Source organism: Colletotrichum truncatum (genome assembly GCF_014235925.2).
Source record: "Colletotrichum truncatum strain CMES1059 chromosome Unknown Contig_0012, whole genome shotgun sequence".
In the NCBI taxonomy this organism is placed as follows: domain Eukaryota; kingdom Fungi; phylum Ascomycota; class Sordariomycetes; order Glomerellales; family Glomerellaceae; genus Colletotrichum; species Colletotrichum truncatum.
In genome coordinates this window covers 174,399-191,842 of record NW_027222409.1, presented here as the reverse complement: position 1 = coordinate 191,842, position 17,444 = coordinate 174,399, and the positions used below count along the sequence as shown (strand labels likewise).

The 17,444-nt window shown below is 45.8% G+C and overlaps 6 protein-coding genes across 6 annotated transcripts; 2 read left to right on the top strand and 4 right to left on the bottom strand.

The window, feature by feature from the left end:
- Positions 1 to 862: 862 nt before the first annotated feature.
- On the top strand, positions 863 to 1,965 carry CTRU02_214869 (uncharacterized protein; the record flags this gene model as incomplete). Its single annotated transcript, XM_036726617.1, has 2 exons — positions 863 to 1,004; positions 1,058 to 1,965. 2 exons carry the CDS (start codon positions 863 to 865, stop codon positions 1,963 to 1,965), a joined length of 1,050 nt encoding a protein of 349 aa, XP_036581804.1.
- Positions 1,966 to 2,680: 715 nt separating this feature from the next.
- On the bottom strand, positions 2,681 to 3,676 carry CTRU02_214868 (WW domain-containing oxidoreductase; the record flags this gene model as incomplete). Its single annotated transcript, XM_036726618.1, has 1 exon — positions 2,681 to 3,676. One exon carries the CDS (start codon positions 3,674 to 3,676, stop codon positions 2,681 to 2,683), a length of 996 nt encoding a protein of 331 aa, XP_036581805.1.
- A 3,349-nt stretch (positions 3,677 to 7,025) lies between these two features.
- Positions 7,026 to 9,100, top strand: CTRU02_214867 (peptidoglycan binding domain containing protein; the record flags this gene model as incomplete). The annotated part of the gene is made up of 3 exons (XM_036726619.1): positions 7,026 to 7,962; positions 8,039 to 8,371; positions 8,424 to 9,100. The coding sequence occupies 3 exons, from the start codon at positions 7,026 to 7,028 to the stop codon at positions 9,098 to 9,100; spliced, it is 1,947 nt and encodes a 648-aa protein (XP_036581806.1).
- Positions 9,101 to 10,640: 1,540 nt separating this feature from the next.
- On the bottom strand, positions 10,641 to 11,716 carry CTRU02_214866 (NmrA-like family protein; the record flags this gene model as incomplete). Its single annotated transcript, XM_036726620.1, has 3 exons — positions 10,641 to 10,885; positions 10,967 to 11,322; positions 11,382 to 11,716. The coding sequence occupies 3 exons, from the start codon at positions 11,714 to 11,716 to the stop codon at positions 10,641 to 10,643; spliced, it is 936 nt and encodes a 311-aa protein (XP_036581807.1).
- Positions 11,717 to 13,189: 1,473 nt separating this feature from the next.
- On the bottom strand, positions 13,190 to 14,547 carry CTRU02_214865 (uncharacterized protein; the record flags this gene model as incomplete). Its single annotated transcript, XM_036726621.2, has 2 exons — positions 13,190 to 14,090; positions 14,144 to 14,547. The coding sequence occupies 2 exons, from the start codon at positions 14,545 to 14,547 to the stop codon at positions 13,190 to 13,192; spliced, it is 1,305 nt and encodes a 434-aa protein (XP_036581808.2).
- A 2,388-nt stretch (positions 14,548 to 16,935) lies between these two features.
- Positions 16,936 to 17,342, bottom strand: CTRU02_214864 (uncharacterized protein; the record flags this gene model as incomplete). The annotated part of the gene is made up of 3 exons (XM_036726622.1): positions 16,936 to 16,976; positions 17,045 to 17,149; positions 17,222 to 17,342. The coding sequence occupies 3 exons, from the start codon at positions 17,340 to 17,342 to the stop codon at positions 16,936 to 16,938; spliced, it is 267 nt and encodes an 88-aa protein (XP_036581809.1).
- Between the last annotated feature and the right edge of the window lie 102 nt (positions 17,343 to 17,444).

Genomic DNA, 17,444 nt, shown 5'->3' with positions numbered 1-17,444 from the left:
AACACAAAATACACACAAGGACAAGAGGAGCCGGGCAAAAAAAACAGGTGCCGCTGAGTGTCGGAGGGACGCCGTAGGTATGCAGAACCGGACATGGTGAGCACCGAAAATCCAAATCAGGAGGAAACGAAAGAAGGGTTATGCCTGTAAAAGAATTTTAGACAATATTTTGAAAGTCTATGGTAATATTGATTGTCTACGGAGAATAAGGTTTCTGGGTTATGACTTGCTGCGAACTGGATTGGATTAACCAGGAGAAAAGAAACCAGAAATATTCAACTCCATCATGCAGATAGCCTTCGATTCGCGAAAAGTGGCGGGCTCTAAGCGTCACAATGGGCTTCATCTAAGCCAACCCTTGCCGCAGACCTGCGGTGATTGTCACTGCCATGTCTGTTTAGTTTTTCCCAGGTTGTTCTAAAGAACAAATAATTTTGCTGGAAAAATTGCCTTTCAACTTTTAATTTCGATCCCTTGTCGTCCCCGGCGATTAAAACAAATCCATACGTTAACGCCGTTTTTCAAATAGACTTCACCGATGTGTTTAATAATCAGCGAGGCCCCAGATCTGACTCGTGTGATGACATTTTCTGCCTTTTCGGCTTAGCGTATCTACCATTCTAGTCCACCGTTAGGCTCGGAGTCGTGATTTTATCTTGGCCCCGCTCGATGACATTTTCTCCTTATTCGGTTTAGCCTACTATGCGGTGTTCATGCGTGGTCCGAACCCATGCACCCCCGTCTCTTACAATTGACTAATGCAGTGAAAGACGCTCTTCAAATCTAGAGAGACAGCCTTGACTACCTATCGTTACTTGCCGATAGCAACAACGTAGAGGTAAAATATCCGCAAATCAGAATAATGGAACACTCCGTGGTTCTGCCTTCGTTAGCAATACGGGGCGAGGGCGGTGTAGTCAGCCGTCATCTAAACTACGTTGACTCTGATGCCGCCAGCAAGCACCGCAGGAAGATTCAAAACCGGAAGAACCAAAGAGCACACCGTGAGTTCTTGCATGAATCTCTCAGTAATTACGAAGCTCACAGGCTTGTGAAGGGCAGCGGGTTAAAGAGCAAGAACAGACTTCCGCCCAGGCGCCAAGCCCATTCCAAGTCAGACGCTGGCGCCTCGACGAACTAGATGATTGCCCATCTCAAGATGCCCCGTCAGAATCGAAAAACGCGACCGACATGTACAACGTCCGTCAGTCAACTCACAACACATCAAGGCGAATATCCGTAAGGCCGCGAATTTTTCATGGGCGAATATCCACCACTCCAGTCCATGAAGTAGCGTCCATAAACCCCGCTTCCTTCATCTTTCCCCTCTCAACCGATCATCTTCTTCACCTTGTCCAGTACAATGTCTTCCGAGCTTTTATCTCTAATAAGAGCACTCTCAATTTTCTTCTCAAAGGCTGGACTAATAAGCTTCCCTCCCCGGATGACTGCCCCATCAGCGGCCCCTACCGTGACGACACAATGGTTTATCCCCTAAATCCAAATATTCCTGTCTCCCTCGTCCCAACTCGGCTCCAACAAACCCGCTATCACTCTATCTGGATCAATCTTATTCCTTTTCCCTGCGTTCGCGACAACTTGATAAGAAATGAAGGGAATTTCGACCACTTGGACCTCTTAAATGACCTCATCGGTGAGCTCATGAGTGCCACACCGGCTCGAAATAAACGGATTTCTCCTCCGGCAGTCCCGGCATCCGACCCTAACAACATGTGGACCTTGCCTCACACAGCAGGTCTTGACGAAGACGAAGTCACTGCGGGACGCAAGGGACTTATTGTTTGGGGCGAACCGCATAATATTCAGAGCTGGGAGGCGACCCCCGGCTTTCTTGCGAAGTGGTCATGGGCTGTGGAGGGATGTGACGATTTGATTGAATCTACCAACCGCTGGAGATTGATAAGAGGAGAGGATCCACTACGCCGCTTCAACGCCAAAAGTTAGTCGCTATGTCAAATAAGCCTAAAAGCAACATAGCGTGATCGGCTAATGGCCATCACGGACCTACCTACCCCTAAAGCAACCCTTTATCAAGAAAGAAAAAAGAAACAACAAGAACAAAGAAGGCGATGGAGTTGAAGAGCAGGACTTGTCAGTTAAAGTTGCGCCAGGCTCTGGGAGTTCGAGATTTTACTGAGATTTGAATCATTCTGCTTTTTCATTTTTTTTCATTTGCGTCTGACATATGTACTTAGACGAAGTAGGACTCACTCATGCAGATTCATATTTCTTAAACCCCTCTCTACCCCTGCGCGTCGAAGTCTCTACTCTCTAGTGCTACCGCCGCTAAGACCTTGGGCTTCGGCAGTGAGGTGAAGCGACGTGTCCTACACCGAAATGTACGTCTTTAATGCAGTAGAGTCATCTGCGCCGCACACGGAGGCCAGAAAATGATGTGTGTTGTACAGTAGCCTCATAATCAGGCATAGGAAGCCTACATAGCCAGGGCACTGTTTAGCAACATTTGATGTGTTTATATTACCAAAAGATCTGTCAAAATTCCATCACCATATCATGAGATCTTTGCGCTCGGTTTCACTATCATGCATGGAAATGTCACCAAAGGCCCCACTTCTTAACGTATGGGAATGCATTCATTAGGTATAGTAAATCATGAATTTGACTGCATATTGAGGGCTACGCTCCTCTCAGCTTTCAACTACTCCTCTGCCAATCCCACATGCTTGAGCGAGTCGCTCCACAACCTCTTCGCAGCCACCACATCATAAGCGTGCGGAGCATACCCGGATGACATGGTCTTATCTTCGCCTTCCACGTGCGGTCTAGCTACGTCGCAGTCAACCAGGTACTTTCCGCCCTCGTGCTCCCAAGCCTTGCCGACAGCCGCCCAAACCGTTGTTGCGGCACCCTGCTCAACACTCTTGAAAATAGGATACAAATGGTCCATTCCTTTGAAGGCATCAGGCGGCATGTGTTGGCTCAGCCCCGTGTGGATAATACCAGGATGGACGCTCGTGGAGTGCAAATGCTGCGAGCTGTAGCGACGCTCAATCTCGTTGGCCATGTACATGTTGGCAGTCTTGGATTGCCCATAGGACACAAAGGGCTGATAGCCGCCTTTTTCAAAGTTGTAGTTGTCGGAATCATTGATCCCATGCAAGTTGTGAGCCGAGGAAGTGAGATTGACAACGCGAGAAGGGAGTTCAACGGAGGCGGCGGCAAGGAGAGCGGGCTGCAGGAGCTTGAAGAAAAGGAAATGCGAGAGATGATTTGTGCCGAACTGGAGTTCGAAGCCATCGGCGGTTGAGCGGAGGTCGGGAATTGCCATGATGCCAGCATTGTTCACAAGGAGGTGAATCTTGGAGGTCTTTGCGAGAATTTTGGCGGCCGCGGCGCGCACGGATGACAGAGATGCCTGGTCCATCTCAATAATCTCCATGCGAGAAGGTTCAAAGAAACCAGCGAGGGCAGATTGGGCCTTAGCAATGTCCCGGGCCGTGAGAAAGAGTGTGGCACCGGTGGTGGCCAGGGCGCGAGCGGTTTCGATACCAATACCAGAAGACGTGCCAGTGATTACAATGACATTGCCTTCAAGTTTGCCTTCAGCACCCTCATCCTTAATAATCTGTAGAGCCGTCGGACGTGCGTCACCAGGGCCGTTTGGCTTAACGTGGGCTTCAGCGTAGCGCGACATAACTGCGTTTGCGGAAGATTTTGAAAGATGGTAAGAGTGAACAAGATTTGGTTATGGATCAAGAGGAAAGCTGATAATATATTGAGAAGCTTGATTTTGAAACTGAGAAATTCAGGAGAAGTGGCTCACTTATGTAGTCATTTCTCTTAAGCAGTCTGCATGGCGGTCTGTGGGCTTATTGCAGGAAAACAACACTCGGGATGATCATTTCTTACAAATCATCACTTCCATCAGAGTTTACAGCACGCTTCAACGAACCTTTTCGGATTTTAGAAATGTCAAAAATGCCAAGATCTGTACTCCCATGATCCTTTACAATTGTGATCGTTGATCCATGACTCGGGCTGATGACTTTTTTTCCATTTTTAGACTAGTCATACTCTCCACAAATACTAGAGTGTCTTCATGCTGCCTATTGCATCCCCACTGGGGAGCCTTTACAGGTTTCTACAAGAGGAATTAGCAATCAATAAGCTTAGGAGCCAAATCGGATGCCCGGCTCTGCCATAGACCACGATTGTAAAACGGGTGTAACTATACAAGCTGAGCTATGTCTTTATTGGTTGCGCCCAAAAAACACGGGCACGGAGTCGGATGCTTCGGAAAAGGTAATTACGACCAAGTAACCCTAAGACATCGGTCAGTGCATAATTCTGTTGTTGCTCTTCTCATGCTATTCTTGCAAGGTGATATTAATTACTGTCGCTGCTTCCTGGCGGGTTATTGGCTTTCCATTCCAAGTGCTCTACAAGATGCAAAATACATACAATTTACCTCTCCTGAGTCTATTGGAAGCAAATTGGCTTATCAGTGTCGACTTGGAGATTATTATAAATCACGTCGATGCCGTCCACTCAATAGGCTATGACAGCGACTCGGGTCTCAAATCCTACTCAAAGTATGCCATTTATCATGGAAGTGAGGAGATGCCGACGTGGATAAAGAACCTCTGTGGAATTTTCAAAAGGTTTCAACATTCCTGGGTCTTTCTTTGTTAAATTTTTTTTATTTAAAAAAAAATTGAAATCATCCATGGCATGAGGCAAACCTTCATTCAAAAGGTTCGCAACATCTAATTTCGTGAAAACAGGGCTGTAGATCCTGATATCGTAGAAAGAGCGATACTGAAAAGGTCCCAAACGGACTACGTCACCTGAAGATTTTGTACTAGTTTCACTGAGTGTGGAACTTTCGTACGGTCAGAACGACGAAACATTAAATCCAGGTGGTTCTCATGATGTCTAAAAGCATCACGTAGTGGATTTGGCAGCCTGACAGTACATGGAGAAACACGGAGAACGTAATGTCTCTCAGCCCGTCACCTGTGGAAGGCAGAGATCATTGGCTAAGCATTTGCAGGGTCGAGCATGAATCTGTTACGAGTTTTTGTAATCGGGGTTTGGTTTGTTGTCCTACAGAGAGGCTGCGCTAACAGGTGGCCTGGTGCGAGTCATACGATGGTCGCACAAGGCCTGGGCGATGTTACTTGCGGCGAGTATAAGTTTAACTTAATAGATTACAGACTCTGTCAATGCTGCCAGCATTCATAGGATTACTGGTAAAGAGTATTGACTACATGTAACTTTGGTCGGTCGCTGATAATTATCGCTTCCTTGTGTCAACAGCTTTTGATGGGCCTGGCAAAAGCTCGAATTCTAAGATTAGTGTAAATGATATCTACTCTTTCCTTAGGGTTGTAGGAATCTCTTTTAAATAACGATCCATGATTTCTGCATGTTGAAGATCTTTGCTATTAAGACTTTTAATGTTTTGTGACCCCAGCAACGCCGACAAAAGGGTTATCCACCCACGAGGATGAGTAAGTTAAATCTAACGCCTGCCGCAGAATGTCCAAATCTGGGATTTATTGAAGAAAGTACCTGTCCCTGGCTAAAACCTTGTCATAATATTGAGAATGACATCAAAGTGTGTATTAACGAAGAAGTAGCTCAGCTTAGACAATCCAAAACTCACAATACCGCATCAATTAGAGCGATAGCAAATTGTTTAAGAAGTTGCCTCGCAGGAAGAACGTAGTTTTTACGTCTAAGAGTTAGACTGATAGTGCAGCCATGTTTGCAAGAGCGTTTCAAGAATTACCTAAGAAGCTCACTGTTTGCATCACATAGAAGTTGGTGCTTGAGATCTATAAACAGATCAACAAATCAGCTAGCTTTGGAAGTCGTCGTAATTTGGCTTTCTTGATAAATAATCGGCTTTGCTGGCAATGTTCTCCTCAGGAAGCTGCGTGATAAAAGGCCAGAGACACATAACAACAATGCATGATCTGCTTTGCGTCGTCAATCGTACGATTTTCGTCAAATGCTGCCTGTGAAGATATCTTGATCACATGCTAAATTTGAGCCATCTTTCGACCTCTACCGGAGGCGTATTGTTGCATATTCTCGGTTTTTGTTTCACATCGACCCACATTTTCTCTCTGATGGCTTGGACAAAGGTACGCGGCCATCCTATTTGATATGGTTTTAAGTTACTTGCTGATTTAAGATGCCCGGACAGTCATGAATCAACAAGACGTCTATTTTGTTAGTAGATTGCCTTCGCTAATAATCTAGTAACCCCCTTGCCCTCCTGACGAGACAAGTACTCACCCGCGACGGCTAGTCGTCTTTCAGAAAGGAATGCAGCACCTCGATAGCGGTCTGCTATAGGCCAGAGGTTGGATTGCAACCTAATTTGATCACATGCCTTGGTAAATCAGACATAACACTAACATAAGTGTTTAAGCGTCGGCAGTTCAGCTAGCCTCACGCCGAACTTTCGCCTCGTGGGACTGGTTCACAGAGCTTAACTACCTCCTCGCCGTCCTTTCTAGCAAAACATATGAGAAAGATGCCACGCCGATGGCGCAAACTTCCCATTGCACGTGGCTTCTAAGCCCAATCCGGTCAACCCATTTGCGTGTTTTCTTAAAGCGTACCATACCTTACTTCCTGGTGTTTTACTAGTCCGGTATTTAAAAAACATTTTCACATGGTTTCGTCCACCCATTGACCAGTCCACTGTTGAATTTGGAGATCCTGCTGTGTTTTCTGGGGTTGGTAGCACAACTCAGTGTTGCGGCTGCATTCCCGACACAGTGTTGTATACGGTTTCAATTACTGAGAACATTTTTACCATTCAGCCATAGTGTCAGCCTCAGCTGAGTTTTACTAAAACAATTCGGCCTGAGATCCATTGAGCCAAATAGCTATTAGAAAAAGAGATTAAATATGTATCCTTAGTGCCCATGAAAATCCGATACCAAACTGCAAGCTTTGCCAGTCCTTTCTAGACTGTTCAGTTTCATGCACTTCCAGTTTGTTGATTTATTTACCCTCTTGAGAAAATGGAACCTTTGACCCCCAACACCTCAAGCCAATGGCGGTCTTTTTATCAAGAGTTCCCAAAGCATCATGACCCATCCATTTCACCTGCAGGCTCAGCCTCTCCATCCTACTACGAACAGTCTGTCCCAGTTTTAGAAACAGAAGAAGAATTTTCTGTCACCTACCGTCAAAGCGCAGATGACCACCCCTTCAAGCCTCCGTCTCCTTCCAAGAGAATCATCATATGCTGCGATGGTACCTGGCAGTCGTCTGTAACTGGCCGGAAGAATATTCCCTCCAATGTCACTCGACTCGCACGTTCTATTGCTCGTACTGCAACTATCCAAGAGGACGGAGTAGACAAGAATATTCAACAGGTTGTGTTCTACAGTGCTGGCGTTGGCACTGGTGGTGGAACAAGTGTGTTCGACACTCTTCGCCAAGCTACCTTTGGCGATGGCGTCGACGCAGAAATTATCAAAGCGTATAATTTTCTGGTCATGAATTATGACGAAGGTGACCATGTTTTATGCTTCGGCTTCTCCCGAGGAGCATATACCGCACGATCAGTGGCTGGTCTTGTCGCAGATATCGGAATTATCAAACCTGAGGAGATGGACGACTTTCCGGACCTTTACAAGATGTACCAAAACTACTCCGACGATCAGACTTCCAGCTTTCGCCAATCCGAGGAATATAGGACATGGGTCATGGGCATCCCTAAAAGAGGTTCTGAGAAGTTGCCAAAGCATGATCCCAAGAGATGGGAAAAAAAGCCTCATAGTCTTCCCCCAGAATTCAGCAGGGTTGTTGAAGTAGTCGGGGTCTTCGATACGGTTGGCGCTTTGGGAATACCGGGCTTCCGTTTACTTCGAAGCGTTCTCAACTACGTCGCACTGAACTTCCCGTATCTCGGTATTGATTATGTAGGGTTCCACAACACCTCTTTGAGTAAATGTAAGTCTTTTTTTTTTTCTTTTAATAAATATTTCCCCTTCACCTTTCTGACACAATTTGTAATCTCCTTCTTTAGACGTTAAGCATGCGATTCACGCGTTAGCTCTCGATGAGCATATTAAACCTTTCACACCAACTCTCTGGCACCTTCCACGAGACAAGAAACTATTCTCAAGACACCACCGACAATCGCCCAAAGAGCTAGAGGAGAGGTTCCAATGGCTTATAAGACACAATGCAAGCGAAGAGCAACTCTCAGTAGCATGGAGCGACTTTATTGAGGCTGAGATGGCACATCATTTACAAGATTCTAAACCACAACTACAACAGGTATGGTTTCCTGGAGGCCACGTTAATATCGGAGGCGGCAACCCTGCGATACTCAGAGGCGTCTCCTTTGATTTTGAACGTAAGTAATTCCGTCCCTGCGCTGGCGATAGACTGGCACCTAACTAGGACAGAACTTGCTCTCATCTCTTTCACGTGGATGTGTGACCAAATCAAACCATTTGTTCAACTTGACAACAGAGAGAACGATGGAAGCTTTACAGCCTCATCAACTCTTGCTGAGCGCGAGATTAAGTCACGCAGAAACTTGATTTCTCAAGCAAGACAAAGAAAAAACTATGGCTCATTCTGGCCTCTGCAACTTATGCTCCAGGGGCTAGAATACATTGGTGTCTACAGGGCTCCACCAACGTCAACCTTTGACGTGGTGGATGATGCCTGGTCCACAGGGCCAATAGTCGACATCTTTGAAATACTGAAAGTTTTGATTTTCGCTCCTATCATTACTTTCTTTCTAAAACTCATACCCTTCCTATCAAGTTACAGAACACCTGGTGGATACCACAAAGGCACAAGAGGGGAAGAACTTGGTGAGACAAACGAAATGATTCACCCTGCCGTTGCCTGGCGCCAGATTGGGTGCCATGAATATCATCCGAAGTCATTGGAGGGATTTACAAGATGGAAAAAGCCGAATCAGAAAGGCTCCAGTCTCCCACAAAAGTATGAATGGATGAGAGGGAACGAAATAATCCCGGAGTACGTCATCAAAAGCACCGATTGCATATCACGTCGTCTGGCACAGGAAACAAATGCAAGAGAATTCGTGGCCTCACTTGTGATGGAGTGAAGGAGGGGACGTTCAGTTCAGTAGGGAGGATTAGGGATTGGTATTTCTTTTGTAAAACTGTCTTCGTTCGTCTTGTCAATCTCTTCATAAGGTTCGTGCTTTATTTGCATCCAACATCTGAGACTGTCATACCTTATAGATTCAGCTTCACTGCTAGTTCTTCTTCATTTCTAGGCAATATATCTCCTACTTTATGCCTTTTTCTTGCATTTGTTAGAATACGGACTTGATTAGCCGTCTTCTCGTGCCATCGGCAGTGTTTACATAGGGCCCAACGATACCAGCTGTGCCATGGGTGTTTCCAGCATGCGTATTCACACTAATTTCTCCAGCGTCTACTTCTTCAATGACAGCTCTGGCAGTCTCCGCGAAGTCATTATCATCTTATGAGAAATCAGCCTAGCGGTTTATCACTTACCTCAAACTCGAAAAAAATGTCTATAGACTTGCTGCTTTTTCACCCATTGTAATTATTAGGTGGATAACGGTACTTTTGAGTCCTGATTTTCTCGAAATAGAGGTTTATTCTTAGTTTGTACCTAATCTGCGAATAGAGAGATGGTGACAGAATGAAGAGGAAAGGGTTCTAAACTCTGAATCTCAGGATACCTCTTCGCTCATGATGGAAATGCGAAGTAGAAAGCTGGTAATAATTTCGAGTTATTCCTCTTTCGACGTGTCTCAGCCTATGTCATAAAAAGTAGTATGTAGTATAGGATAAATTGAACAACGACACTTTGAAGATTAATGTGGAATATTACCTGTCAAACAAATAAGAAAGCGACGCTGTAATTCTCTTCGCATATTGTCAAATATAATTACTGTTAACTGCCTATGAGGAGATCAGACCCTGAGGCACTTGCTTCCGAGCATTGCAAGAGAGGAAACAAATTATTGATAATATCTCTTGTGCACGACATAAAAGTGGCTATCAAAGGTAAACTAGTCTTGGTAATAATGGGGTCATCTGGAACTCAATGGGGTAAAATACAACAGCTGCTATCAGCAGGCGGGGCAATGCATGAGATCAGCGGCTTTTCGGACTTTGCCAAGATCCTTTTCCCGAGCATACCCAATTATGGAATATGGGTATTGAAAGACAGCTTTCCTTATGCCATCCCATTGGGGCCTGATTGGGTACAAGCCCTATTCTACAAACCTTCATTTCCCCTCAACATCAGGGATAAATGACTAACTCATGAGTGACTGGTAACCTGCATAAAGATGTGCCCGTAGCTCACCAGGCCTCGATGGCACACTGTGACTAGCACACATCTCATGTGAGAAGTCATTTGCATTCCCGACACAATCAGAGATATTGCAAATCGCAAAATACCTACATCAATACATACGTAGTTCGCAGAACTTGTCTGTCTTGGCATAAGCACACGCATGCAAGCTCGAAATAAACATTAGCACAAGAATCAACCCAGAATAATTCGCAACAACCTCTACGCAACAGCTTCTATTAAAGCTAACAAAGAACTCAATCTAAATCCTGAAGGACCAAACCTATCCGTACTACGGAGAGCTTACTCTTTCAGGGCTGATTCCCCCAAGCCACCGCAAGCAAGTGGTCAATCGTGACAGGCTCAATGTCAGGGTACAGAATATTCAGCCTGTTCTCCTGGGGAATCAAGAAACCTCCATCCAGGGCCATTGCGCCCATGACGGCTGCTTCTTCTGCAGGATCCTCAACGCCATATCCAGGAGCGTTCTTGAGAGGTGTGGCCTTGCCGGCGCGGATGTCTTCCACGCTGTCATAATGCACGCTAAATTTCTTGCCTACTCAGACACTCGTCAACAAATGTCGAGGTAATGATACCTGGTAAGGTAAGAGTGAAAAAAACTGAAAACGGGTTATACCTGTGATCCTTTCTGCCAGCGAAAGTACTTCGTTGAGGCAGGTGTCCGAGCCACTGATGTTACTATCAATCAACCACTTGTTCTTATCGCTGACAAGCTTGACGGCGAAACGGGCTACATCCTTCGAGTATGTCACAGTAAACTGCTCGTTGCCGGTTCCTGGGATGACTGCACGGTGACTCGCAATATCGATACCCCACGAAAAAGGACGAAGTGTGCTGGGAATGTGAGGTTGCCCCCAGTAATCCATGAAAAGACCGATAGCCACTCTCGTTGTTTCCAGGTGGGTTTTCGCTAGTGCTCGTCGTGCACGTAGCAAAGGTAGTGTCATGAACGAGGCCGTCTCTTCGTCAGTGCTACCATGTCATGTCATATTAGAACCCGGAAGATGGCTGTGGTTAAAGACGCGACAAACCTGTCCGGCAGGCTTCCAGCCCATTCGCTTGGTATGAATCTCTTAGTGGAAGATGATCGGCTCGCCGCAGCAATTAGGTCTAGTTGTGCTTGCTCCGACGGTCCCATGACGGACAACGTGGAGACAATGGTATCAATTGCATGGCTCGACAGAGCATTAGCTGTCTCTTCGATATCATTGTAATTTATGGCAAGCTTCTGGGCACCAGCAACTTCGGGAGAGGTTGCAGACTTTCTCGTAAGAACAAAGACTTGGTGTGTGCCATCGTGCACAAGGGCCTCGACGATGGCCTTACCAAGATCGCCGGTTCCACCAGCGACAGCGACAACGACCATGTTGGTGCTGTATTTGAAAAAAGAAAAAATTAGAAAAGTGAATAGACGAGCTGGTCCCCGTTAGAATGATTCTCGAAGGGCAGTTGCGTATAAATACGAGCGGCTAGGTGAACTGAACTCTATCGGCTTTATTTTTTTGTATGTGTTTTATGTTGGGTGTTGAAGCCCGTGGGACTTTTAGGCTAAATCTAGTCAATGATCGACTGCGGCATGAACAGGTACATGTACCCGTGAAAGGGACTAGCTACTCGGGATATATTCAAGACTTTCTGCAACCAGCCAAATAGCCCCGTTAAACAATACTTTATTCGTCTATCGGCCACAGTAAAGGTAGAGGTACCAGCATTTACACAGGGGGTTAATGACGTGTTAAAAAACGAGGTGTCGCAGCCGCGAAACCCAGTGAAGGTCCGAAAGTCCGAAAGACCGAAGGATCAAGACCCATGGATGACATGAAGAAAAACCCACTTCCCTTATGCTTGGTTGATTTGTAATATTTTAGCAGCCTCACGAAGCCGTGGGGGTTAGGAAAATAGAAAATGGTATAAACAGGTAAGCAACATCTATTTAATTGAAACTGGTCGTTGGTTCGTCTCTCCGTTATTAGGTCTCGCTGTTAGCTTAACATTCCCGTCTTCTTGGCAACATGGTTGTTCGAATTTCAGATAATGTGAAGAAAAGACGATTATTCTGGATTAGACTAAGTGACATGGTGAATATGTCAAGTTTATTGCTCAAGGTCACCCTGATATATCTGGTGAAGCTTGGGTTGTGGACCCTCAAGCAGTCTGTTATACAAGTGCAAGCGAATGTTATCCAACTGTGTGGAAAGAGAAGAAGATTATTGGTTGTCTTGAATGCAGGCCCCTCTGACAAAACAGTTTTGGATGTTCAAAGCATGGGACAAATCCAAGACTGAAGTTTAATGTTGATTGTTAAGCCGAAATCTGCGCCAAGATATCAATTTACAAGGTCGTGTCATCCAGCATTCTGATCAGAAGCATCAAGAAGCAGTACCATGTGACCAATGTGTCGAAGACAGAAGCCCAGTCCATCTTTCAGGGCTCTGGCATAGAAAGAAACATCTTTCAACTATAACCAAAATAAAGGATCTTGTCTGAAAGGGGCTCACTTACCCTTTGACATTATTTTTAACTCTAGTTCAGCTTAGTATTTAGTTCCGTCATTTTCAATCAAAACTCATTTTCACCTATTCAACCAGATATTTTGAAGTTGAAGTGTATTGATGCAAAATTTCGTCAACAGTCCTTCTTTCCTAACTGATCACTACGCCTTTGACACTGATAAGTATGGGCGCACACTTCTCGCAAGTTGAGAGCAGTTCAAACACCCTCTCAAACCGCCCGACGCGATACGTACCGATCATTAGCGACATTCTTCGATCCAAACTGTCACGGTAGGAACTGCCGGTCTTTCCAAAGTGTGAGACTTTTAATTGGCATGCATAAGTTACTAACAATCTACGCGTTCATCGCCGTCCTCCCTGGTCCAAGTACGCTCATCCGCCGTACGCCTTCTTATTCCGTGTGTATTCGGTTTGTTAGGCCGCGATGCCATTGTACGTCGATCTTCAAAGCTCTCTTGGCGGAAGACATCGCCTCTACTGCGCGGAACATCGTTCGATGATCGTGAGGTGGTTGTATGAGTGTTGGGCAATGCCCCGAAGCGGCTGGTATACCGGCGCTCAGATACTTGTTGGAGACTTTCGTCTGACATTGAGCCAATAAGTTGGGCTGACCTGCCTTTCGACTCCGCTTTCTTGACGTTGAAAAGGTCTGCCATCGTCGTGACCACGACCTGGTCACTATCCCCATCTGCTATGGCCTCTCCAACAGTGTGTTTCTTCTGCAAAGCAACTTCGTTGGACGCCACTCTGCATACCTCTAGACAGCTTTTAAACACGTCAAGTTCCTGTTTAAGACGTGTCCTCTCATGATCATTTCCAGTCTTCCCATCTTGTGGTAGAGAATCCAGCCGCTCCCGGAGACGGCCAACCATCTCTGCGATGCTATCTCTGTTCTGGTTCAACACTTGACGCGTGAGTTGTGGCGCGTCAAAGGAATCAATCTGATCTTTGGCGTCCTCCGATAATGATTCAGTTCCAAGCAACGGTTTCTGATCCGTCAATGATTCAAGGAAAGCCTCAGCATCTTCACAAATGCGAAGACATCGCTCAGTGACTGCACGTTCATCGTTGAGATCAAAAGTTGTATCAGCGTCATTCACAGATTTTTGCGAAAGATTCGCGATCTTTTCGTCAATTCTCTGCAGGCGAAGGTTCAGGTTGTATATCGTGTCTTGAACCATTTCGTTGTATTCTTCGATGAGTTGTTGATTAGCTTTAGCTGTGTGTCTGTGAAGCATTAGCGTCGGCTCGCTCCCACAATCTTACAACGCCCAACTCACAGATTTACGGCTCCCAAACCGACGGCGATTGTAGATCTGTAGTTTGTGATGGTATCGATAAATTCCTGGATGTCGCCCTTTCTAAACTCCAGCTTCGCCCAATCTAAAAATCCTGTCTTTGCCTTTCCAGTGAATTCCTTCATGGCCTTTTCGAAATCTGTGCAGATCTGACTACACCGAGCAATAGGCCCCTCGAGAAGTGCCATCATGGACGCATCGCGTTGGAACATATTTTCGATCACGCCAAGGAGCTTGAGAAGGTCCTCAAGCTCACTCTCTAGCCGCTGGAGCGTCTTATCGCGACCTTTGTAACGCTTGATGGTGTCAATCAAAGTAGCTGTCGATGAAACAGCTGCTGTGACAACAGCGAGCACCGAGGCAGCGATGCTCAAAGGATCCGCCATTTTGAAGATGATCAGTAAGATTAGAAAAGAACGGAAGTTGGCAGTCCTTTGGGCAAGGCTGGAGGTTGGGTTAAGTAGACGGGCGCGGCTCTGACCCCTCATCTTGACAATAACGTCTATTGGTGAGCCGAAGCGCTGACGGACCAATGACCCCACCAAGGCCTCTCCCACGGTCGCCTTTCGCCGCAGCATACCCGCCTAAGGTGTCATTCTACCCCATGTTGGAACCCCAATCGTTTTTTTGCAACTGGAAATCGAAGGATGGGCGTGGTCCCTAGTAACGCATCTCTTAAGGGCACAGTTCCTCTCTGCATGTATTTCTCCATCACATAAAATGCCAAATTGTGCCGAGGGGTCAAAGTAGAGAGCTGTGGGACGAAGACCCAGCAGTCATGGCATGGCGCGGGGGTGTAGGCGCCTACGCTGCCGCCACGATTGGCCCTTGGATATATATACATAAAAAAGCACCAACAGATCAGTGATAAAAAACTAAAAGTTAAAAAAAAAGCGAGTTGGGCTGTATTCCCGGAATTGCAAGGGTTCTCGACACACATTAATCCAATGGATTAACTGGGCGCCAGTGACGATGTAACCTAATCGGCGTTTGCATTGCGACCCTCAACACATCGGATTGCATTCACGGAATGTCACGTGACGTCCGGTTTTCTACCCGAGATACTAGTAGATGCTATGGTAAATCGTCCGACATCATCGTCGTGCTTGCAAGGAGGTTCTAAAATCTTAGCCTTCAAACATTTTTGATTAGATTGAAGTACGTTTGCTCTTTCTTATCATTTCGCACTTCATCCTCGTCGTCCTGCCTTTCCCCACGCGGCAGACCATTTTACTGCGAAGAAATGTAATCATTCGGTTTTGGTATTTGACTACGCATATCGATCGTTTAAACACCACTTATGTCGTTTTTTAGGGTTGTTCTGAAAGTTTATCTTATTTCGGAGTTGCGGATAACTTTCAAGTCTGGCTTCAATAAAAGGACTTCTAAATAAATAGCAGCTTATGTATTGTTGCATTTCAAGTCATCTATAATTCTAAGCAAGGCCTTAGAACATTAAAATAGTCAATAAAGATGCATTCCCATATTTTGGAGCCAGACAGCAGGACATTCAACTGCTTTACGTTAAATTAATGCCCCTGGGCAAAGATGTTTCATTCTTCCGTACCAGGCAAATACTGCTGATTATATGGTTAGAATTGCGCTATTATTATGAGCGAATCAGTTTCCAATATCATGATCTGCGAGAAAAATTAGCAGGATAAGAAAAACTATTTGTTTCCGTGACTCCAGCTACTCTAGCAACTAAGTGAGAGCACTCGCCGGCACCTGTGCAAGGCGGTTAAGGCTAGGTGGGTCAAGTGGGCCTTGGCACGCTGGGTTACCTTTGTGAAACCACCTGAGAGGGCCCCATCCACAGACAAATCCGGAATGGTGTAATGGTCAACATTTGACGCTCTCATCCGAGGGCTCCGTCAGGCTCGGGGTTCAATTCCCCGTTCCGGAATTCGTTTTTGCTTTTGTTACACCACAAGATCATATTTGGATCAATACGACGTGACTGAGAAGCTCTTTTTAGATACCTGCTCACTTTTACACTACTTCGACCATTGGAACCGGCGTCACTAAAGCTCTGAATTAAATTCTTATGCCGTCAATTGTTGGTCTCGCACTCCTACCTTTCATCCTGGGACTGAGGCGTGCATTGGCGGCGTAAATTTGATGGATGAGGCGCCAGCAGTCATGAGACACTGGCATATCACTACAGCAACAAGAACAATGTTTGAGAGTGAGATTTAAATAGAAGGTTGGTAGCTTGGCGGGGCGACTGCGGTCGAGTCATCTGTCTCTCAGAACTTTGTGTTTCTTGCTATGTAGATATCACCAGCGAGGAGGGTTGTGGCGATTAAAATAATAAAGTAACTCATGCGTTATTCTAATCTCCTTTTAAAGCTCCATGATTATTTATGGAAAAGACAATGCTTCTGGCCTGTCGTGCATTGAGCCCTCTGCTAGAGCAAGCCCTAGAACCATAATGCTCAAAGCTAACAGTAAAAAGATGCCTGAGCTTGCTGTCATAGACTGATTCTGTCCCGTCAAAAGTCATTTATGATCATTTCACAACACTAGCGTGGCTGAAATACTCGAGTTTTCACTAGGTAACTCCTCAGCGGCTTCCTCGTAACGGTAAACAAGTGGTGAACAAAGTCACTGTTGGCTGCAAATGGTTGTAGCTAAAGCATTTTATTGTCTAAGAAGCGATTGTAGGTTTCACACCCAAGAAAGCTTCAATGCGGTAATCCTTAGGAAGGCACTCAATCCCCAGAACTAATTGCTCATCTACATTTTCCATGTCAAATCCAGGTATTGATCGCTTATTTGACGCAGAGGACAGAGTTGCCCTGGTACTTGCACTCTGCAATGTTGAGTTAGTAATCGGTTTCAAAAAAAACACAGTTGGGTTTATGAACTGGATATACGTACTTCCGTCAAAGATCTCGCCAATGCCGTTGAGCCAGTAAGAGCACTTCTGGCCACCGGGGTGGATGTTCTGGGTGTTCATGGTAGTGCAGGCCTCGTGGACAGTGGCTGTAAGAAACATGAGGTGTTAGCATGAACGCTCTTAACGTCAGGATTCACAGTAAAGCCAAGACAACTTACAGCCACGGATGTTGTGGTACTGGTTGTTGGCAACCCAGACGCCGTTGGAAGCCTGTGCCCAGGCGTGGCAGCCAGAGGCAAGGAAGAGGGCGGTGGGAACGATGATGGAAGTGAACTGCATCTTGACTGGAAGATTGATTGTTATAGAATAGCTGTTTTTGTGTATGACTTTGATGAATTGAGTACTTGAGGGTGAAGAGGAAATGGTATCTGGAGGGATGAG